Source organism: Saccopteryx leptura, chromosome 7 (assembly GCF_036850995.1).
Source record: "Saccopteryx leptura isolate mSacLep1 chromosome 7, mSacLep1_pri_phased_curated, whole genome shotgun sequence".
Classification (NCBI taxonomy): domain Eukaryota; kingdom Metazoa; phylum Chordata; class Mammalia; order Chiroptera; family Emballonuridae; genus Saccopteryx; species Saccopteryx leptura.
In genome coordinates, this window is record NC_089509.1 from 43,328,998 (window position 1) to 43,353,147 (window position 24,150).

At 41.9% G+C, this 24,150-nt stretch overlaps 1 protein-coding gene across 3 annotated transcripts in view; it reads left to right on the forward strand.

Annotated features, from left to right (window-relative positions):
• The window catches only part of UPP2 (uridine phosphorylase 2), a 34,202-nt gene extending 15,902 nt beyond the window's left edge, over window positions 1-18,300 (forward strand). For all 3 annotated transcript variants that reach the window (XM_066345970.1, XM_066345971.1, XM_066345969.1), the window contains 3 exons: window positions 1,632-1,841; window positions 4,164-4,310; window positions 17,073-18,300. In XM_066345970.1, coding sequence (XP_066202067.1) covers window positions 1,632-1,841; window positions 4,164-4,310; window positions 17,073-17,224 — 509 coding nt within the window. In that variant the 3' untranslated portion in view covers window positions 17,225-18,300. The remainder of the gene's footprint in view (window positions 1-1,631; window positions 1,842-4,163; window positions 4,311-17,072) is intronic.
• Window positions 18,301-24,150: the final 5,850 nt, after the last annotated feature.

A 24,150-nucleotide genomic window follows, 5' to 3' on the forward strand; every position in this document is an offset into this window, starting at 1 on the left:
CGTGCCTCACTAGAAACAGACACATGTAAAAAGATTAGGCCTTTTCCACCCAAGGCTCTCCCAGATGGAAAAAAAAAAAAAAGAAAAAAAAAGGGACATCTGTGATGTCCATCCAGAAAGGGAAGGTGAATGGTGGCAATCTCTGTCAGAGAAGGCACCTTCCGCATGCCCTTCTTCCAGCCTCCTTTAGGACTTTAACTATTAGACACAGATGTTCTAATGCATCTAAATGTGAGGATGGCATCGTTTTGATGCCCATATTTTCAACTTCCTTTTCAGTCATTTTCTTATTCTTAGGACATTGTGAATAACTCAAGGAACCACTTGATCGACTTATTTAAAAAGTATCTGGCCCACAAAGGCTCTGTCACCAGAGCCTACCTTGGGTCCCTAGGAGGGTCACCTAAATGAACCCCATGTTGATCAGTATTAGAATTCATGAAATCCCAGAAGGATATGGCTGTGCTCTGTACAGGGTCAGGTATTGAAGGCTTTGTACGCCATATGGTTTCTATCGCACCTCCTCAACCCTGGCATGGCAGTTCAGAAGCAGCCATAGACAATATGAAATGAATGAATGTCGCTGTGATCCAAAAGCAGTTTTACTTATGAGGACAGTCTGGGTTTGGCCATGGACTGTAGTTTGCATATGTCTGCCTATGACATCGCTATGGAAGCATTCACTTATTCAATAAATTTTTATTGAGTATCTATGATGTAATAAGCATAATGCTGGACCTGGGGAGAATGGTGAATGGTGCTCTTGCCTTTATAGACAAGACACAGACAAACAGATAAGCAATTATGAAAAGGGAGATGAATGTTAGAACAGGAGTCTAGGGAGCTCTCATTATATATTCCCTTATTTTGGCTCTAAACAGAAATCAGAATGGGTCAGAAAATGGGTCAAATCTGGGTCTGGGGAAATTTAATGTAACCTATCTGTGTTGCCTTTTATGAATTCAGACCTTTTGAAGGAAATGACATAAGTGGACACATGAGGAATGAGTGGGTGTTAGCCTGGTGAAAGGTGTAGGGGAGAACAAGAGAGCATTCCAGGCAGCGAGAATAACAGTTGGCGGAAAATGATTTCTCAAGTCCTTGTGACTTGAGTTACTAAGTCCCATGAGCAAGCCAGACTTTGTAGCACTGGAAGGTCAGCCAAGAGGCCGAATTTTCATGAGGTCAGAGAGGGCAGGAGGAATGGATGCGATGAGAATCAGAAGGAAGGGAGGATAGAGATGCAAAGAAATTACAGTAATCAGCAGTTGCAGAGAAGATTAAATATCAAGTAGTCACATCACTTTATGAAAGCTACTTGCTGGCAGGCTCATTTAGTTTACTCCTGACCTAATTTATTCAAATCTGAGCCATAAGGCCAACACTAATTTGCATGTCCAAGAGTCATGTTTGTCTTGAAATCTAAACCCCATCACATTGTAAATGTAAATCTGGAAAGACAGTAAATGTAAATGCCTGTTCTGAATGTTATTATTTAATTGCATTTGAGAAAAATAATCTAATGGATGAAAAGAGGGAGAATCATTAGCAACTAGCATTAATTAATGTTGATAGAATCGGTTACATACTATGTGTCAAAAATAACCATTTCATTAATTCCCACATTACAGGGATTGTACCCGGGTCTGTTGTAATAACAGATACAGCTGTAGACTCCTTCTTTAAACCCAGATTTGAACAGGTAATCTTGGACAACATTGTCACCCGAAGTACTGAACTTGACAAGGAACTAGCTGAAGAGCTCTTCAACTGCAGCAAAGAAATTCCCAACTTCCCAACTCTCATTGGACATACAATGTGTACCTATGATTTCTATGAAGGTGAGAAGAATTTATAAATTGTGAAAGCAACTCTTTGTTATTCAAACCCATAGTTATTATTAAAAACTTTACTTTAGAAAATGAATAGTTGGTGATTAAAAAAGGAACTGAAACCTCCTTTTTAGCTTCCTAAAGCCTAGGAACATAAAGACATAATAAGCAGCCAAGAAACACCACAGTGAATATATACTGAGAGTGGCTTAATCCTCCAAGAACAAATTGAAAACTAAAATGCAATTAATGATGTTAGCAAAATTTTGTCTTTGTTTATGCCTTTAATTTTGATTGATGCCCCTGAGAGAAGGGGAATATGCTAATTCTGTTTCTGCCATTTTGAGGTATAATCACTATACCTCAGAAGGGATCTAGTGCTCAGGTAAGAGTGGGACCCAGAAAATGGAGAGAAATATTGGGAAGAATTCCAAAGGGATGGGGAACTGTCCTTTTTCTTTCAGAAACCATCATAGTGTTTCTAAATCAAGTTGAGGGATAAATTGGTGACTGCTAAGTAGCTTTTGCTACAAGGGTGAGGGGCCAGGAGAAAAAAGTATCAAGGACAGACCCTGCTCATTCCAGAAGATAGAATATAACCAAGGTTGGTAACATTCCTTCAAGGGCATTCTAGAAATATTACAGTGTGGTGTGTTTTAGTTTGTTCATCAAACTACATGTTATTTTACTTCTAATTATATATTTTTCTTTTCTCCTTTGGATCAAACTTAGGCTATAATAATAAAAATTTTAAATTATGTACACAGATAACCTATAGTATCTCTAAGTGTTACTTTAGGTTAGTAACATTTTATTTTGTAACATATATGCTACAAAATAGGGGCATGCTGGGTTTGATAGGGTTGACACTCTTTGTTGTAGGGCAGGCCACTGGCCCCTTCATTGGGAGGGTCATGGATGGATTTAAGCTTAAGCTTGCAAATGACAGCCTGTTGAAATAAGTGTTTGTTTGTCTGTTTGTTTTGGCCTCTTTACAAGATTTTTAAAATGTGAATTATTTTGCCAACATATATAATTTCTTGACATTTCATACGAAAATTCAGTTTTGGCTTCTTGACATAATAAAACATTAAATATTTATCTGAAAGCCTATGTACCCTATTGGTCAATGTCACCCTATTCAATTTCATTTTCTAAATAAAAAAAAATAAAAAATTATAAAAGAATGCATGGCAGCCTAGCAAGCCCTAGCTCACATCAAGGGCGACATTCAAAGAAGGTGAGTTGAGGCTGCTCCCTCTGGGTCGCCCAGACCTCATTGACATTACCTGCTTGGTTCCGGGGACAGCTGGGTTTGAACTGGCTCAAATAACACCATATCAGAGATGTTGGCAGGCAGCCCTGAGGAGGAAGGAACAAGGAGAAGCAGACAGCCAGGGTGGATTGAAGTAGGTTGAAAGAGAAGAGAGGCAAGGAAGCCAGAAGGAGGACTGTGCAAACACTGGGCGGTGGCAGAGTGCTGTCGGCCTCCTCACTTCATCCTGAGCCATCCTCGGGAATGGGGCATGGAGAGGTCTGTTCTGAGTGCCCACAGGGTGGGGAAGGAGTGAGAGCTTCAGACCTTCTTCCACTTCCTTCCAGCGCCACTAGTTGACACAAGTGAAATTAAGTGATAAATGAACAGAGAACAGCCTAGACGGGGAAACTGGCCACAAAAGGGTGGCAGACAGCCTGAGCGCTGTGTGCCAGAGACGAAGGCAAACAGCTTGATGGTCTGTACTTGGCTATCACTGTCATGCTGGGCAGATGGAGAGTTGGATATCCAAACCATCCTCCTGATCCTTAAGGAGCTCAGAGTATCGCTGAGATTTGATACTCACCTCTCTTCCCCCACCACAACCCCTGCACTTGGCCCTGGGCAACCTAAGGTTTTCCTTAAAGAGGAGATCTCTCAGTAACCCTCAAGTTCAACATTTTCTCTTTGAAAGTAGCAAAGTGATCTCTGGGGCGATAATTTGGCATTGCGTAAATATCCTGGACCCCAACTGTCTTTAAACCAATGGTTATAGCATCGGTTACAAAATGACGATTTTTAGTTCCATTATCCCTGAGCACAGCGCTGGCCGCAGTGGCCAATCAATGGTTACTTACCCCAGAGCTGGGGGGCTGAGCATCCTGGAGACTACTCCGCACATATGAGACTCTGAGTCGGGCCCAGCCTTGCTCCTGGTCCAGTGACAGAAAGACTCCCACAACAGGAGTTGTCCTACCTGGGGTGCAGAGCACTCCAGCCGTCAGCAAGCCTCTTCGTGATGCCACTGCCACTAGGGCAGGATGTCAAGTTGCTAAATGTTCTCCGTGTTCTTCCAGGCCAGGGTCGACTAGATGGAGCACTATGCAGCTTTTCCAGAGAGAAAAAGGTAGATTACTTGAAGAGGGCATATAAAGCCGGTGTCAGGAACATTGAGATGGAGTCTACAGTGTTTGCGGCCATGTGCAGACTGTGCGGTCTAAAAGGTAAGTTCTTCATAAATGCCTAGGGGCAAAGTCTACTTTTTCATAAAGTTACTTTCACTCTAGAGGAGGGGGGAAAAAAGGAAATCCAGCTATTTCTTTGGGTTAAACACATGCCTTACAATTGTTCATAGTATGAATTATCTCACAATATCTTGTGAGTGGGCAGGACTTTATGCCCGTTATGGAAATGAGGAAACCAACCTTCAAGGGTCTAAAGCAAGTTGCCCAAGGCCACCAGCTAGTGGGTTGTGTAGCCAGGACTTAACAGAAAGTTCCTCTTTCTTCATCTTGGTGGTGGCTGCTATTTTCTATTACAATTGAATTTATCAAGACATGACACAAGTAAAATATTTCAAAAATAGTTCACCAAAGGGCAAAACATCAGTGGAGTAATAGTGTGCTTTTAAAGTTAATTTACATGCATGTTTTCCTTTATTCAACTTTTTATTTTAAAAATTTCAGTAATACAGAAAAATGGAAAGAATAGCATAGTCAATACCTATATGCCTTTTACCAAGATTCCATAATTTTTAATATTTTGCCACAGTTGTGCATGTTCTTTTAATAAGTATATGGCATACACATATATGTTGTGTGTGTGTGTGTATAATATATATATATATGCACCCCTATTTGCTCTTCTTCCTGAATCGTTTATAAGTGAATTGCAGACATCATGCCACTAAACTCCTATAGCTCAGCATCATTGCCTAAGAATAAAAATATTCTCCTAATGACCACAATAGGAGAATTATTATCAAACCAAAAAAGGCTCAAAAAAGTAAAATAAGTTTCATAACATCACTTAGCACTCATTCCATATTTCAATTTTCATAAAAGTATCTTTTGTAGATTTTTTATCCAATATCAAATGAACTTTATACATTATATCACTTGATTGTCACATCTTTGTAATTTTTACATCTAGAATACTCGCCTTACTTTTCTTTTTTTCTCAATGCAGTAGATTTTTTGAAGTGTGAAGGCTGTTATCTTGTAGAATATCCCATGTTCTAAATCTGTCTGTGTGTTTCATACTGGGATTTCCCTTGCTCATCGTCTCTGCTGTGTGTTTACTGGGAAGTGGAAGTGAGGTCTAGTGATTTGATTAGACACGGACGTACGGCAAGAACACTTCAGAGTAATGTAACCTTTCCACTACACCACATCAAGGAGATGCAATGTGATGAGATACCACTATGGGTAATGTCGAGTTGGATCACTTGATTCAAGTGGTAATTGCCATCTCATTCCACTGAAAAGCTAAAGTTCTCTCTTTATAGGTAGCAAGTAATCTCTGGGCTGGTAGTAGATAATTTGGCACTGTGTGAATATCCTGTAACCCAGCCACCTTTTACCCGGTGATTTTAGCATGGGCTGCAAGCTGATGGCCTTCTCATTTCATCATTCCCCCTACATCATCAGCCAGCATTCTGCTTTAAGAGGAGCTTGTCTTCCTCATACACCTTTCTGCCTCTCTCTCTCTCTCTCTCTTTATTTAGGGAAGGGGGGTTGAGGTGAGCCATTATTGCATTACGGATTTTGTTCAAAGCAATGTTTATTAACAGTTTATAGCATTATCTTTTTGATATTCAAATCATTCCAAATCTGGCCAGGAAGAGCTTCTTCTATTGCACTTTTCCCCTGTCCATTTGAAAGAAACCCATGAGCTCCTGAGCGTGTCCTCACTGACAAGCACAACACGGTCTGGGGGTGCAAGATGCCCTTTCTTGCCTTAAGTCTGGAATCCACAATTTCTCCAGGAAGTTCTTGTTCTTTTTGATGGAGAATTGTATTAAGAAACTAAATATGGGTGCAGCAGACATTTTTATTTTTGGAGAAATTATTCCAGTAGAAACACCAACCTTTGGTTGGTTACCACCAAGAAAACTTATTGAAGTAAAACATAATTCTCATGAGCACTAGTCAGTGTACCTATCTTCTGATTTTAAATTATTTTCATAGGCATCCTCTAGATTTAAAACTTTTACATTTTATTAATAAGAGAGTAAAGCTGTAAAGTGAATAAAACATTTTTTAATTAAATTAACTATGAAATCCTCAGATCTAAAGCATAGTAGCATCATCTAAAATAAGGTTTTTGAGTGGGGCACTGTCCCCATGTATTAATAACGGTGTTCAAGAAAATGTTGGAGCAACTTTTTACAGTTTTTCATTTCACCCAGCAATTACCTTTTTTTTTTAGAAAAAAATTCATAAAACATGTCATTGATTCAGATATATTTTATAGTATATTTATTGAGTGCATGGCACAATAAGAAGGCTGGTTTTTAAATCAGATTTTAGTTGATAAGACTTATTGTGACCATTTTCTTTCTCAACAAAGAAGGACCTTTTTTTGTGCATTGAGTGTCTGGAGCGCCCTAGCACTGGGGATACAGCCGTGGACATCACAGACAACAAGCTGGCCCTTGTGGAGTCTAGTGAGGGAGACGAACAACAGCAAAGACTAGTGTCTAATAACATAGTGATATGTTGGGTGCTGAAGAGTGCTATGGCTAAAATGAGGCAGGCAAAGGAACAGGGATGACCATGGTAGGAGGAAAACCATACTTTTAAGTAGCATGTTCGGGGAAGGATGCACAGAGAAGGTGCCATTTTAGAAAATGCCACGTGGACACCAGGGGAAGAGCAGTCTGGGAAACGCAAATGTAAGGCCACCAGGCAGGGACACACGGGGTGTGTAGGAGGGACTGGGGCACCAGATGGCTGGAGGGGAGTTTCAGCAGTGGAGAGCAGTAGGAGATGGGAGGTGCAGGTGATGTGGTCACTGTGAGAAGTGTGACTTTCACTCCGAGCAAACAGGAAGTCATTGGAGAGCTTTGAATAGAGAAATGACTGGATATTGATGTGCATTTCAGCAGGACCACACTGCCTGCTAAGTTGGGAAGAGCCTGCTGGGGTCAAGGGCGGAAGCAGGGAGAAAGTAAGGAGCAAATACAGCAGTCTAGGGAGAGACTGTGAAGCAGGGTGAGAAGTGGAAGTAGTGAGCTGTCTGATTCTGGGTACATTTTGAAGGCAAATCTAATTAGATTTATTGATGATGAGATGTGAATGCTGAGAGAAAGAGAGAAGTTAAGAATGACTCCCAGGTTTTTAGCTTAAACAAATGGAAGAATGGAGTTGTAATTGGGAGAGAAAAAATTAGGTGAGGATTTGGGGCTGTAGACCTCAAGTGGAGGCTAAGTAAGCAGGTGGGTTTATGAATCTGGATTTAGGCAACCCAAAATTTGGACTGGAGAAGTAAAATTGTAAGTTGACAGCATATAGTTGGCAATTAAAGCCATGCAACTGAAGAGACGACAAAGTGAGTGAGTATATAAACAGATGCAAAAAGGTCCTTGGTTGGAAGTTTAAAGTTAAGGGAGGTGAGGGAGATTTAACAAAGGAGGAGTAGTCAGCGAAAGTGGCAGAACACCTGGAGAGTCTCATGTCCCAGAAAAGAAACCTTTGAAGAGGAAGGGAAGAATTATAGCGCAACCATGCTTCCCTTGATCACAGGGGGATTTTAGTTTCAATATTTGTCCATGCAGCCAATCAATTTGAATATACAAAATGACAAACAAATGTATGTGGTAACTTCTAAAAATACATTTTGAAAGGAAGTTATAGTTCAGAAGCAGAGATTAATTGTAGAACCACTATCCTTAACTACTTCCATCTCTGAGTATGTGTACAAGCCAATCTCTGTACTATGTAGGTGAAGGATGCAAATGCATCTTTGTCCTCTTTAGAAATTCATCATTAATGCCCCCTTTCAAAGAACAATAGCATCTGATTATCTCTCCACAGTTAGTGAGAGTGAGAACCCCAGCTGGGGCAGCTGGACCATGCCTAAAAGCAGTCCAATTAGCACACAGCCTGCAGGATCACCTGGACTTAGATATTTCTGCTCCAGAAAATGCTCCTCACATTTCTTTACTATAGAACAAGTGGTCACTTGAGTCACAGCTCCATCTGATATGCAAATGGAGCAGAATTTAGTAACCAGGTTAGTTAAACATAAAATGTTTACATACAAACATGCTATCCTGATGTAAGTTTGGTGATGATCATTGGTTCTTTCTTAAAAGGCATCAGTTGGCAGCCAGGGAGAGTTCTAGGCCTGTGAACCCTGGACCCAAGTCTTTCTCTCTTTAAGGATGTTGCCAAAACCTTGGAGATACTATTCTGTTATGAGGACTTTTCTGCCCTTGCTGCAAACCTGGTGACCTTACTCTCTCGGCCGCCTGCAGGTGCCCTTCTGGACTCGTTTCTATCTTGCGTAGTTTCTGCCACTCGCTGCATTTTTCTTTTTCTGCTGCCATTGGTAGATGATTTCAGATTGCCAATAGCTCTTGCAGGCCACTGCTGCAACCCTGTCGCTGAGCAGACCCTTCTGGGCTGTCAACATTCACACGAAAGGTTGCATCTGTACCTCTGTCATTCTGTAGTTCTTTGGAGTATTTCTGTCTGCATTTCTTCATGGTGAAGACTCCATTATTTTGAAAGCTGAATTCCTGGTACACTCCCCCCTGCAAGATCAACCGCCGAGAACACAGACAAAAGGCCTGTGCATACGAGGTTACCATGTTCCCTCCCGTCTTTCATCACTTTATCACATCCTTCCCCTGCAGCAGTGAAGCTTGGAAATGCTCGGTCTAAGCTAGAAGAGCTTGCTTAAGGGAAGGGCTGAGAGAGCCTTCACAAGCCCCTGTTTTAACAGAGAGGAAGTTAGGGCAGATAGACCGCTGGTGAGCAACACAGGGAAATACACCTCACCTGGCATCAAAAGCTCAGGGCTCGGCTGCCACTTTTAGTAATGGTGTGACTGACTCTGTCTCTCTAGGCAGCCTTCTCTAATGGCCTTTCTGTCCCTTTAATACCACCAGGTGACTGAACCCAATGTGACTTTATACTAAGGTGATGATGGCTAATGGTTTCAGCTTCTAAATAGCAACTTCTATTTAAACAGAGGTCTTCTAGAGACCCACTGTCCTAACTCAGAGGATCACCCACTAGACCTTTCTGCATCCACTTGAGACAAGAAGGACTTGGGTCCTCATGGATGACCACTTCTTATCTTTATGATTAATTAGGATCTCGCCACACGTCTCACTTTATCAGAGGAGCCTAGAATAACTGCTTGAAGTAAACCTACTCACATTCCTCCTGCTCATTCACTCATCCTACTTCATCTCTGTGCACTGCATTTGCCACTATAAACTGTATTTCACTCATTCTACTTCACTTCTGTGCACTGCATTTGCCACTATAAACTGTATTTCACTCATTCTACTTCATTTCTGTGCACTGCATTTGCCACTATAAACTGTACTTTTAGTTTATATATTAACTGACATATTACTTTATATATATTGATGATGAAGGTATATAGTTAGCACCTTTCCCTATTACAATATAAGCACCACAACAAAGGGATATTATTTGTCATCTTCTTGTTAAATCCTCAGCACTTAGAATAATATCTGCCATGCAGGCAGTCAGTAAATATTTGCTAAACGAATGAAAAAAGTGACTACTCAACTCTTTTTTTCTCCTTTTTAAAAAAAATTATTTAATTATTCATTTTAGAGAGGAGAAAGAGAGAGAGAGAGAGAGAGAGAGAAAGGAGGGAGGAGCAGGAAGCATCAACTCCCATATGTGCCTTGACCAGGCAAGCCCAGGGTTTTGAACCAGTGACCTCAGCGTTCCAGGTCGACGCTTTATCCACTGTGCCACCACAGGTCAGGCCTCCACTCTTATTTTCCATGGAAAATGGCTATAGCAAATTCAATTGGTTCCTTCATTCTTCATTCTCATTAGTGGCTTGGAATTGTCTAAAGGATTTTGGAGTGCCTCTCAACTGTCCAAACAGGAAGAGACAAAAACTTAAATTTAAGCCTCCCCTTTTCTGCAAGGTTCATACAATACTTCTGCTTTATCTGTAGCCCCTGAATCTCAATATTTTAGAGATGGGCAAACTGCTTGAAATGGGGCCACAGACACCCATACATCACCGTTGTTATCCTGATCTCATTATCCAGAAGAAGAATAATAAGAATCCAATGTTGCTTTAACAAAGATTCAGGAAGAGAAATAATTCACAAAATTATTTTAAATTGGAAGGCTGAACCTTCAGAATACTGTAAACCCACTGTACACTGCTGCGTAGGTACATTTATCTATGCTTTCATAATACACATCCATCTGTCCCTCTCTTTAAAAAAATCTATTTTAATTAAACCTCTAACTTTCTGATTAAAGATGACAATCCTTTTGTATTGTGCACTTGTGATAAGTATATTCAATTTGTATCCATTTTTAAAAGACAATACTGCCTTCTGACACACACTTGCTTGCATGGCCGTATATGAAACAATATTATCTATAATTAGGTTTTGCTTCAGTCCTCTTTGTCTTTGGAGTTTGCAACACTCACGGTGGTTTTTCTTTAAAGTAAAGGAAGAATTCAGTGTTATTCCTTTTGACAGATACTGGTAACCTGGGAGATATAGCCAGTCTTCGTAATATTACTTTAGTACAGGAAAATGAAAGGGAGCAGCTTCTTGACTTTAATTCCGTTTTATAGTCTTCGGCTGGTCCCAGCGATGAAGGATACTGGGCACTGGGAACTGCACAGTGATCACTAATAAAGTAACAAAGATATCACAACAATGATTAAAGATTATATTTAGTCTGAAGCTGGAGCATTTCTTAAGTCTAAAGTGGAGAAAACTATGGGCTTGAAATATTATCACACGAGAGTGCGAGGCAACCGATTGCAGCTTTCTTCACCCTCACAGGAGAAAGAGAAACGGTGCCTCAGAGAGGTTCACGCAAGTTCTCACAGTGCGAGTCGCTGAGCTGGGATTGAAACCCAGCTCTGTCGGATTCGAGGCCCCTCTGCACCACGCTCTGCTGCCTCTCCCCATCAGCCTCCCATGGCACACAGGGAGCCATAGTCTCTGTTCAGAGGAACCAAAAAAAACAAAAAAGCAGATGTTTCAATTTTAAAAGTTGTAAGCAGAGAGTTGTACTACTTCAGCAAGCACACCCTAAGGGCTAAGCGTATACCAAGAGGGTTGGTTGGAATCAAAGCATTAGACTGATTTGTATTCAGTAGTATGCACAGCGATTATTTTGCCAAGGAGATCAGTCATTATACCTGGGAAATCAAATGATTTAACAAAATGGTTTCTTCTTACTTTCTTAGGTTTCACACATTTTTAATCAAGGTCAGCATCTATAGTTTTATTTGATTCATTTCAATTCTGCTATCCCACCTTCTATTTCAGTCCTCCCTTTCTCTTACCAACACATCACCCATTAGAGAAACATTTAGGGCCACGAATTCAGCCTTTTGTGCGGCTGACATTACCCATGATCCACCTCTTCACTCTCCTTCTCAGAGAGGCTTCCTGGGCTCCCCGGCTGGAACCCCCACCCCATGACACCAGACTCTGTCCTCTGCCTCTCCTGACATATCTCTGGTTGGGGGTCCAGCAGCCAGCAGAGGCTCAAGTCCCCAAGGTTGCAGCTCCTGGAGATGCCAAACCTCCTGGAGATGACAGCATAGTCCTCACACCGACAAGATGACGTGAGGCTCATGAGCTGAGGATGTGGACTTGGGAGAGATTTATTTCCAAGATCCACCCTGCTTCTTCCTCAGAGAATGAAACAGACCTAAAGAGTTTCAGTGGCCGGCCTGTGGAAATAAAGTTAGGTCGAAACAGAGGTGGATCAAACCCAAGATCTCCTTTCTCCTCACGTTCACTTCCTCCCTGTCCCATAATATTGAAAGATGACTTGTACTCCTTCTTTAAAAAGGCAGTAGCGGTGAATTTCAATAAAAGGTGAATGTATACTATAATTAAAGCAGGGGGAAGAGAACTAGAGGCATATATTTAAGGGAGCAGGTGGGATTTCTCAGTATCAAAGAGGCTACCTCGGAGTAAAAGACTAAATCTAAATACTCGTCTTTAGTTCTGAGTCTTCTGGAGGCCAAATTGAAAATGCAAACACATTGAGTTCCACAGCACTCATTATCTAATAAAGTATTTGAGGTTTACCATGAAAACTTTATGCAAATGTTAAACTTAAGTGAAAGTATCAGCGATTTTATAATGGACAGTGTATTCAATTACATTTTTATAAAAAATGTGGGACAGTTCTTGATAGAGTTGATGCTAAATCTTATTTCTGTCTAGTCTGCATTTTGTTGTAAACCTATAACACTGGCGTCCAGGTTTGTACATTTGTGGTAACTTGATTTGGTTCAGGATAGAATTTAATGTCTCTAAAACAATAGTTCTCAAATATCAATGTGCAAATAATTGGAAAGGGATTTTTTTTTTCTGTAGATTCACTGCTTTCTCTTACTTCTCATCCCTAATTCTGCACATCAGGGACAGAACCTAAGAGTCTGCATTATTAACACGCTCTGTTTCTCACAGAAGTCGCCAGGAGAGCACATACTAAGAGACGCCAAACTAGAAGAACAAACTGTTTCTATGCTGCTTAGCTGTGATCAGCCCCTTTGCATATGAGTTTTCTCCACTTAGTGTTCGATTCACAGCCAACAGCCCGAGCTTGATGTCTCAGGGGAGAGAGAGGCAGTGCGAAGGCTCTGTGCTGTTGAGATTTCTATCCTTCACACACCAGGCACAGGAGTAAAGGGGTCTGACTCATAAAATGGAACCTTGAGGAGTGGAGGGGCGTGAAAGGGCTGGGGAGGAGCGGAGGGGCGTGAAAGGGCTGGGGAGGAGTGGAAGAGGCGTGAAAGGGCTGGGGAGGAGCGGAGGGGCGTGAAAGGGCTGGGGAGGAGCGGAGGGGCGTGAAAGGGCTGGGGAGGAGTGGAAGAGGTGTGAAAGGGCTGGGGAGGAGCGGAGGGGCGTGAAAGGACTGGGGAGGAGTGGAAGAGGCGTGAAAGGGCTGGGGAGGAGCGGAGGGGCGTGAAAGGGCTGGGGAGGAGTGGAAGAGGCGTGAAAGGGCTGGGGAGGAGTGGAAGAGGCGTGAAAGGGCTGGGGAGGAGCGGAGGGGCGTGAAAGGGCTGGGGAGGAGCGGAGGGGCGTGAAAGGGCTGGGGAGGAGTGGAAGAGGTGTGAAAGGGCTGGGGAGGAGCGGAGGGGCGTGAAAGGGCTGGGGAGGAGCGGAGGGGCGTGAAAGGGCTGGGGAGGAGCGGAGGGGCGTGAAAGGGCTGGGGAGGAGCGGAGGGGCGTGAAAGGGCTGGGGAGGAGTGGAAGAGGCGTGAAAGGGCTGGGGAGGAGCGGAGGGGCGTGAAAGGGCTGGGGAGGAGCGGAGGGGCGTGAAAGGGCTGGGGAGGAGCGGAGGGGCGTGAAAGGGCTGGGGAGGAGTGGAAGAGGCGTGAAAGGGCTGGGAGGAGCGGAGGGGCGTGAAAGGGCTGGGGAGGAGTGGAAGAGGCGTGAAAGGGCTGGGGAGGAGCGGAGGGGCGTGAAAGGGCTGGGGAGGAGCGGAGGGGTGTGAAAGGGCTGGGGAGGAGCGGAGGGGCGTGAAAGGGCTGGGGAGGAGTGGAAGAGGTGTGAAAGGGCTGAGGAGGAGCGGAGGGGCGTGAAAGGGCTGGGGAGGAGTGGAAGAGGCGTGAAAGGGCTGGGGAGGAGCGGAGGGGCGTGAAAGGGCTGGGGAGGAGCGGAGGGGCGTGAAAGGGCTGGGGAGGAGCGGAGGGGCGTGAAAGGGCTGGGGAGGAGCGGAGGGGCGTGAAAGGGCTGGGGAGGAGCGGAGGGGCGTGAAGGGCTGGGGAGGAGCGGAGGGGCGAGGGGCGTGAAAGGGCTGGGGAGGAGTGGAAGAGGCGTGAAAGGGCTGGGAGGAGCGGAGGGGCGTGAAAGGGCTGGGGAGGAGCGGAGGGGCGTGAAAGGGCTGGGGAGGAGTGGAAGAGGCGCTGACGAAGGGGCCAGCTGCGACCTCCCAGGCTCCCTGTGGCTGCTTTGCATCTGCTGGGGCCCTGCTCTGGTTGGGTTCTGTGGTCCACAGGGGAACCTGTGCCTGGCTCTGCTGTCTTTGCCTATGGTTCATGGAAGAACTTTCTTAGAAGCCCATTCTGAATCAGAAAGGTGGGGCTAAAGCAGGGGTCCATGGGTTCAGGGGCCCTAAACCAGCTGAAATTATACACAAATATTTTGTGTGTATATATGCATACAGGTATTTTTGTGAGAAGATAAATTCAATTGCAATCTTCATCCAATTCTCAAAGGAACCATAGAATCCCAAAGAGCTGAGAGTCACTGGGCGTCCCCAGAGCCGCTGGGGCCTTGAGCTCCGTGTTCATGCTGAGGAGTACTCCCAGCATACTGCAGCCGGAGGTCAGCGGAGAGCTCCTGGGTGGCAGCTAGGTCACTAAGTGTCCCTCCGCAGGGGCCACTGACCCTGCCCAGTCTGAAGATTATGGTAGCAAAGCTGTTAGGCTTAATTTTGACAAATTGTTTTGGGCAATTAGTCCTTTTTAATTGTTCGTGGAAATAGTAATTTTAGATGACAAGATTATTATGTGCTGCTTGTTAACAGGGCCTGCAGGGTCAGAAAAACACTGCTGAGATTGTTATGACTTGGTCTTTTCCACCTTTGGCCTTACCCCTGAAATATTCAGCTAAGATGTTTAGTCAAGTCAGCTCTCAGTCTGAGAAGCACGGAGCACGGACTGCCCTTTATCCTTCTCCTAAGGGAAGGGCCAGAGGAAAACGTGCAGCGTGTCCCCGCTGCCGCCAGCCCAGCCCAGGCTCCACAGACTCGCTGATCATTAACTAGAAAGGCTGTGAAAGTTTCTAACCCTTCCATTTGTTTCACAACCAAGTGTGTTTTGAATAATAGAGCCCTAGGTGATGAAATGTTTGACTCAGCTAAAGTGGAATATTTTCATTCCTTTTCACTTCACTGAGTAGGAGGGTCACTCTGACCAATAGGTCAGGGCAGGTCTGCCTAATGCTTCCCCATGTGACAGCTCAGGTGACAGGTGGATGGAAAGTAAAGAACTCGTCTTAGCAGTTCAGGAAGCTGAGAATTAGTTGGCTGTATATACTGGGCCGTTTGTTTGACCTTCCTAGGCCCTCATTTCATCACCTGTCAAAACGGGATAAAAATAATAGCTAGCTCATGGTACAGCTATAAGGACTAAATGATATCATAAATACCTGGCAGATAGCAAGACCTAAACCTAACAGAAAAGATAGCACCTGTTATAAATACAATCCATTTCTCCTTCCCAAATTCAGATCTTTTAAAGAAGTCTGAAATAGTGGAGGGTTCAAATAAATAAACATTACACTCCAGCCCAGCTTTCTCTCTGTGCCCTCAGAGCTGGTTAAAGTAGCCACAGCTAGTCTCCTAGGCACTGAAATGCTCTTTACAATGCTGCAGGTGGAGAAAGAGACTATTATATCATCAGTTCAAATTGGATAACACTGATTTCAATGTGGATGACCACATTCCTTGGAATCAAAGTTTTCATGTAAAACTGACAATGTGGAATTTGGAGGAGACCCAATTTTTCTCTCTGGTTCTTCTTGATGAAAATAACTAAAGCCACTGCCATCATGGTGACTTTTCAAAAATGAGAGTTTCTGTTTCTTTAGAAAAAGATGTCTGACCTTTTTCCCTATTTGCACATCTATCATAGGATTTTATTCCCATTCTTTAGACACTAAAGGCTAATAAATTTTCTCCTTTCTGGAGTTGATTCTAATACTTAGGCATTTCACTTAATATAACATTTTACTTTTCAAATTTCCTGAGGGTCAGTACTCACCTGTAGTAATATTTCCTGGGGTCAGTACTCACCTGTAGTAATATTTCCTGAGGGTCAGTACTCACCTGTAGTAATATTTCCTGGGGTCAGTACTCACCTGTAGTAATATTTCCTGAGGGTCGGTACTCACCTGTAGTAATATTTCCTGGGGTCAGAGTTCATGTCTTTTGTATTTACTCTACTCTTCAGCAAGGACTGTGGCAGGCAAATTCAAAGATTGTGCCAAAGAGTAAATTGTCGTTTTAGGAATAACTAGCTCTCCAGTTGTATTCTCAAGTAAGAAGAGCCTCATCTAGCTGGAAATAGGATAGAAAGCTCTATGTTTGTGTGTCTTGAATGGCAAAGATCTCTTCTTGTTTTATACCTGAACACATATCTTTCCCCTAATCTAATTGTAGGAGCAGGGAGAGTACTTAAAATTATTTTTATTAGTCCCTGGCCAGTTGGCTCAGTGGTGGAGCTTCAGCCCAGCCTGTAGAAGTCCTGGGTTTGATTGCTGGTCAGGGCACACAGAAGCAACCATCTGCTTCTCCACCCCTACACCTTACCTTTCTCTCTCTTTTTCCCTCTTCTCCTTCCATAGCCATGGCTCCATTGGTTTGAGCAAGTTGGCCCCGGGGTCTGAGGATGACTCCATAGCCTCGCCTCAGGCACTAAAATAGCTCCATTGCTGAGCAACAGAGCAATGGCTCCAGATGGGCAGAGCATTGCCTGGTAGGGGGCTTGCTGGGTAGATCCTGGTCTGGGCACATGCAGGAATCTGTCTCTCTGCCTCCCTGCCTCTCACTTAATTAAAAGAAAATTCCATTAACTTTTTTAGATGGAGTAATTGGTGAAAGCCCACAGATATATAAGTTATAGAAGGTCAGAGGGTTCCCTGTGTTGTATCTACATGATGGAAAGTAACACAAAGTACATGTTCTAAGGACACTGGGATGTTTGGCTAATGTTCCTACACAAAAGATAAACCCATTTGTTGGGTAACAGTGTTGTTTGCTCTTCTAGCTGCTGTGGTCTGCGTGACACTTCTGGACAGACTTGATTATGATCAGATCAACTTGCCCCATGACATTCTGGTGGAATACCAGCAACGGCCTCAGCTTCTCATCTCCAAATTCATCAAACAGCGGCTTGGACTTTGTGACCAGATGTTATAACTGGGTTGGCCAATTCTTCCCTGCAAGATTATAGTTCAAGTTGTATTTTGATATATATATAATTTGTACCATTTTTATATAGTTCTCATCCACATGCTAAAATCATAAGAATGATTTTATAAAACCCCTTTCTCCTAAAAAGTGAATTTATTTCAAAAAATTTAATATATACATTAAATTAAATCCAAGTTTTATTTTAGAAGTCAGTCTAATAATTAAACATTTAAAACTCTTGGATTGTGACATTTGGAGTTTCATATGCAGTACTAATTAAGCTCACATCAAAATAGATCAGCCATTTGTAGACAAAATTACCAGTCACTGTTCCTGAAACCAATCCAGAAATTCATGTCAGGCACTTCTAGGTGTTGAACAAGTGACAGAAGTTGATCATGCACACTCACAATATTTACAGAAAAAAGTGTTAGTGTAATGTCGGTCTATATTAAAGAACGACCCTTTAGAAATGTGACCATACCTCTTCCCCCTCGCCCACCTGCATAATTTCAGTGCCCCACAGAGTAGGATTAGAGGCTTACATTTGCCTGTTTCTGATTTTATCATGAAATATAATCACACATTTATTTTCAAATGAGAACTCTCAATAATGCAAGGAAAAATCCTCATTTTCCTTCAGAAATCACAAATGATTAAATCACCTTCTAACAAGTTTTTTCCCTAAGGAAATGTATTTTTAAGGAGGCTGTATTTTTTATTTTATGTCAATATTTACTTAACCAGCTGAGAAATTAGTAACAACTGATTTTAGGCTTGAGTTCAAAATGAAATGTCAAAGTCAGCCTTTTGTGTGTCTTGGAAGCGGGTCTTGCCCACCCTGCCTATATTCCTATTCAGCTAGCCCTTCCGGGAGGCTGTGTCGCTCAGAGGCTGCGCCTTGTTCCCTGAGGTGATGCCGCCCGGGGGTTCTCCTAAAGCTGACACATTGAGGCCTGGGAGCGTGGATGGAGGATGGGAGGAGGAGGGCATTATTATATATTACAATCCTGTATAGTATGTCATGTTGTGTACATATATTTATACGGTTATGACTCAAATAAAGTTTCTTTTAACCATGATAGAGGTTATTTGCATCTTTTAAATCAATAACAATGAACAATCCCTTGAGAAGTTTGAGAACTTCTTTTGGCAATAGATAGGCTTAGAGTGTGATTTTAAGGTACCTCAATAATTAACCAAAGATCAGAGCTAAACAGCCAAGTATTGCCGTCAGTGGTGGGGTATTCGTTTTGTCTCATATTTTCTTAGACAAAGTGGGAATATCTTCAGAATACTCTTCATAAGCTTTCACACCCCATACATTTCAACATCTAGATTGAGAGAAGAGGAGGCTATGGGAGAGACAGAAGAATGAAATTATTACAGATAACCATCCTCTCAACTCCTGACTGGGAGTGTGTGTGTGTATGTGCATCTGCAGATGTTCATGTATCTGTGTTTTCCCCGCTAGTATTGCCTGTCCCAGTCAATGATATCAGGTGCACAAGCCAGAAACCTGAGAAACCTCTCTGACGATTCTGCCTTCTTCCTTCCCACTCCAATCAGTTGCCACAACCTATTAATTGATTCTCCTAAATATTTCTCCATTTGTCCACTGATGGAAAGCCTTCCTGGTCCTAAAACGAGATTCATCCCTGCCTAGTTCATGGCCTCTCACAGCGCCCTCTACTGTCTCTTTAAAGTGCTCATCACAGTTTGCAATTATGCTGTGATTTGAGTCAGTTAATTAACATGTTGTGCCTAGACTACAAGGGTCATGAAAGTAAAGACTTTACCTTTTTATTTACTGCTGTATCTCAAGCATACAAAACAGTGCCTGTCACATACAAGATGCTCAGTAAATGAAGAAGGAATTCTCTTCATAGCATTTCCCTTATAAACTCTCACTAAAACGTCTTGGCAAGGCTCATCCTTTCTTTATTATGTTTCCAGTCAGCACAGCTCTCCCTGTCTTCTCCACGACATTTCACTTTGCGGGAAGCAAGTCCTCTGCACCGTCCGTGTTAAGTGGTGGCGATGTCTAGACCCTCTTGTTTGCTTTTTATTTTTTTTAAGATTTTATTCATTTTAGAGGGGAGAGAGAGAGAGAAAGGGGGAGGAACAGGAAGCATCAATTCCCATATGTGCCCTGACCAGGCAAGCCCAGGGTTTCGAACCGGCGACCTCAGCATTCCAGGTCGACACTTTATCCACTGTGCCACCACAGGTCAGGCCATTGACATTGTTTTCTAATATAGTATATGGCTTTCCCTCTGTCAAAACCAAGCCCCAAATGCACCTCCTTCATGAAGGCCTCCAAGTGTATTTTCTCCTTAGCCCATCAAACCTTCCTTTCTTGTTCTTTTGGAATGAGGGTTGCACTAGGAAGATAGCAATTTGTTCTCATTCATATGCTGTGCTGAGAACATTCGTCCTTTTTCATGAACTTGAGTTATAACTGTCCAGTTTGTCTTCATTTGGGAGACCCAGGTCTCCTCTTTCCCTGAGACCGTTCTGGAGTTTATCCTCTGTGGGCAGTGACTGACTGCTCACCTCTGCCTGCCCAGTCTGGGCACTGCCGTCCTACCTAACCTCTAACCCCACCTTCTCCATTTATTCATTATAAAAATATATCCTAGACTGACCTGTGGTGGCGCAGTGGATAAAGCGTCAACCTGGGACATGAGGTTGCCGGTTTGAAACCCTGAGTTTGCCTGGTCAGGGCATATATGGAAGTTGATGCTTCCTGCTCCTCCTCTTACTCTCTCTCTCTCTCTCTCTCTCTCTCTCTTCTCTCTCTAAAATGAATAAAGTCTTAAAAAATTATCCTTCCTTCTTCCCCAGAAGAATTGGAAACAGTTTACCAGATAAAGAAAAGCACATCAGGATAATATAAATGAGAATAAGTGGGAGAGAAAGAACAGGCAAAGAAGAGAGGGGCATCGCTGACACAAAGCTGGACGCTGCCACCATATGCCTACGATCCAGTTGGGGCACCGGCAGATGCAGGTCCTAAGCTGGCTCTGGGCTAGCTAGCAGTTACTTCATAAAGAGAAAAATTTACTGTATCTTTGGGGTAGACTAAATTAATGATCAAGAGAAGAACAACTAGTCTTGATTCTAAGAGGCAACACAGTGGTGTAGTGATGAGCATGGGCCCTGGGCCTGCTGCCTGGGTAGGGGCGTGGGGGGACTGGGAGAGGGGTGTGTCTCTCAGAGCATTTCCCCCAGCACCCTGACCTGTGGCTCTTCGCACTAGTGCATCTTATGATCATCAAGGAAGGCTTTAAAAACACCATTTGGGATGCCACCTCAGACCCACTATAAATAACAATCTCTGGCAGTGGGCCTGGGAAGCCCTACATAAAAACTTCCTCTGGTGATTTGCAGCCTATGTTGACAGCCCCTGATTTAGATGAATGGATGATCTGTGTTCTGGTAGTCACTCCTTCACCTGAACATCTAAGTCTTTACACGGTGTCTCCACTGAAGTAGTTAGAGAAGGAGCAAGCCCTTTACTGGAATCTTGCTCCTCAACATCAGGAACAATATCTATGTGTATGTGTGTGTGTGTATGTATAATTGAGTTATAACTGACAAATACAATTGTACATAAGTAAAATGTATAATTGATGACTTGATAGACATATACTTTGTAGAATGATCACCACAATCAAGTTAATTAACATATCTATCACCTCACATTGTTATCTTTTCCTCAATAGCCAAGATATGGAAACAAAAACAACCTAATTGTCTGTTGATGAAAAAAATGGATAAAGAAAATATCTATTACATATATACTGTAGTATATATGTAATAGAATATTATTCAGTCATAAATAAAGAAAAATTTGCCATTTTTAACAATATGAATGAAATTTGAGGGCATTGTGCTATGTGAAATAAGCTAGTTAGAGAAAGAAAAATACTGTGGTATTATTTATATCATATATGGAATCTAAAAAACAAAGTTAGTCAAATAATAGAAACAAACAGCAGAATAATGGTTTCCAGGGACTGGGAAGATGGGGGAAATGAGGAGATATTGGTCAAATTGGTCAAAGGGACAAAGGGGTACAAACCTTAGTAATAGTGCTATATTGTATTCTTGAAATTTGTTAACAGAGTAGATCTTAAATGTTCTGACCAAAAAAAAAAAATTTTGTAGCACCAGCACTTGTAGTGTTTGGCATATAGTAGAAGTGAATGGTATGTGTGTGTGTGTGTGTGTGTGTGTGTGTGTGTGTGTATATACACACACACACACATACATACATACTATATCTATACTGCTCACAAAAAACTATATTTATACCATATATATACTGCTCACAAAAATTAGGGGATATTTCAAAATGAATATTAAGCGATAAAATATCCCCTGATATACCTATATAATGGTGTGTATATATATATATATCATACTTATATATAATAAAATTATGAAAGTATATATAATTTATTTATATTGTAATAAACTGCATTTTTGTGTCCCTCAGGCACATAATAGAGGTGGGGCCTATAAAGAATTAAGTAACTTTAAAATGTCACAGGGTGGGGCCCTGTTCTAATAAGATTGGTGTTCTTATAAGAAGGAATACCAGAGAACAAGAGAGCTCACACTCTTTCTCTCTCTCTCCACAGGCACTGAGGAAAGTCCTTGTGAGAGGCAAGGAAAACAAAAGAAAAAATAAACAAATGGAACTACATCAAACTAAAAGGTTTTTGCACAGCAAAGAAAACCATCAACAAAATGAAATGGCAACCCACTGAATGGGAGAACATATTCACTGATACATCTAATAAGGACTTACACTTATAAAACTCAACACCAAACAGAAAAAATCCAATTAAGAAATAAGCAAAGAGCTAGTTCAAAACCCTGGCTTCCCTGGTTAAGGCACATATGGAAGTTAATGCTTCCTGCTCCTCCCCCTTTCTCTCTCTCTCTCTCTCTCTCTCTCTCTCTCTCTCTCTCCCTCCTCTCTGAAAATGAATAAATAAAATTTTTTAAAAAAATGTTTTCAGACTCTAAAAAAAAAAGAGAGAGAAATAGGCATAGGACCCGAATAGACACTTCTCCAAGGAAGACATATGAAAAGATGTTCAACATCACTAATCATCAGAGAAATGCAAATTAACACTACAATGAGATATTATCTCACATCTGTCAGAATGACTACCATTAATAAATCAACAAACAACAAGTGTTGGCGAGGATATGAAGAAAAGGGAACCCTCATACACTGCTGATGGGAATGCAGATTGGTGCAGCCAGTGTAAAAAGCAGTATAGAGTTAGCTCAAAAAATTAAAAATGAAACTGCAATTCTACTTCTGGAAGAAGAAACACAAAACACTATTTCAAAAGAATATATGCACCTCTATGTTCATTGCAACATTATTCACAATAGCCAAGATTTGGAAGCAGCCCATGTGTCCATCAGTCAATGAGTGGATAAAAAAGCTGTGGTACATTTACACAATGGAATTCTACTCAGCTGTAAAAGAGAAGAAAATCTTATCTTTTACAACAGCATGAATGAACCTGGAGAGCATTATGATAATTGAAATAAGCCAGTCAGAGAATGAGAAGTAATATACGATTTCACCTATATGTGGAATCTAATGAAGAACAAAATGAACTAACAAACAATAGAAACAGACCCATAGTTTTGGAGAACAGACTGATGGTTGTCAGAGGAGATCGGGGTTGGAGGTGCTGGATGAAAAAGGTTAAAGGATTAAGTAAAGAAAAAAACCTCACAACCAATATGGTGATTACAAGAAAGCAAGGGGATGGGGGAGTGGGAGAAGATAAATGGGGGACAGATGGTGATGGAAGGAGACTTGACTTGGGGTGGTGGACACACGGTACAATATGCAGATGCTGTGCTATAGAATTGTATACTTGAAACCTATATAATTTTATTAATCAATGTCACCCCCCAAATACATTCAATAATAAAAAAATGAAAGGCCTTGTGAGGACCTAGTGAGAAGGTGGTTATCTGCAAGCCAGGAAGAGAACTCTCACCAGATACCAAATCAGTGGAAACTGCACCTGGGATTTCCAGCCTCCAGAACTGTGAGAAAATGAATTTCTGTTTTTTAAGCTACCTAGTCTACAGTATTTTGTTATGGCAGCCTAAGTTGTCTAAGACATATATACATATACATATAATATTTATATACAGATATATAAAATTCACAGTTACTATGTGCCATGCACTATGAAAGTACATATAGTGTATTAAAGTGTATATATACATCAAAATAAGCAAAAACCAAAAGACAAACAAAACCATAAAAAATAAATAACATATACATGGCTGATAACCTGTCAATTAATTTTATCCAAATGTGATTACTTGACCAGTCTTTCAGAGCAATATATGTGTGCATTCAATATAGTTTGCTTCATGAGCTCACTCACAGCCACGCCCACTTCTCTAGTCCGTGTTTCACTCTCAAATACCAACAAAGTTGAAGTTCGATCATTGCGTTTTGGTCCAAGATACATTAAATAACTTTTCCTGGCTTATTTTTACCTAGTTATAGGATGTTATTTAGTATTTTGTATTCTGTAGATATGTAGGTACTTAATAAGGGCTATAAACTATCACTTTCAACAAAATATCAAAGTCAGTTTGAATTTTATTTCTTTCTTTTTAAAATAGATCTCTTGATATTTGGGACTCATTTTGCAAAAGGTTAATAGAATCTATGGACCTGCTCTGCAGGAAAGGTCGCTTTCATTGTGTACCCCCAAATTAGCATATAATTTCATGAGTTCACATACCTTTCTCAGGCTGGGTCATGACAAGATACCTGTGTCCTCTACCAAAAACCACAGTTCCTGTGGGTGGCCCCTGCCACACTCCTGTCTTCCCTAGATGATTATCATTACTTGCCCCTCAGCTCCGCC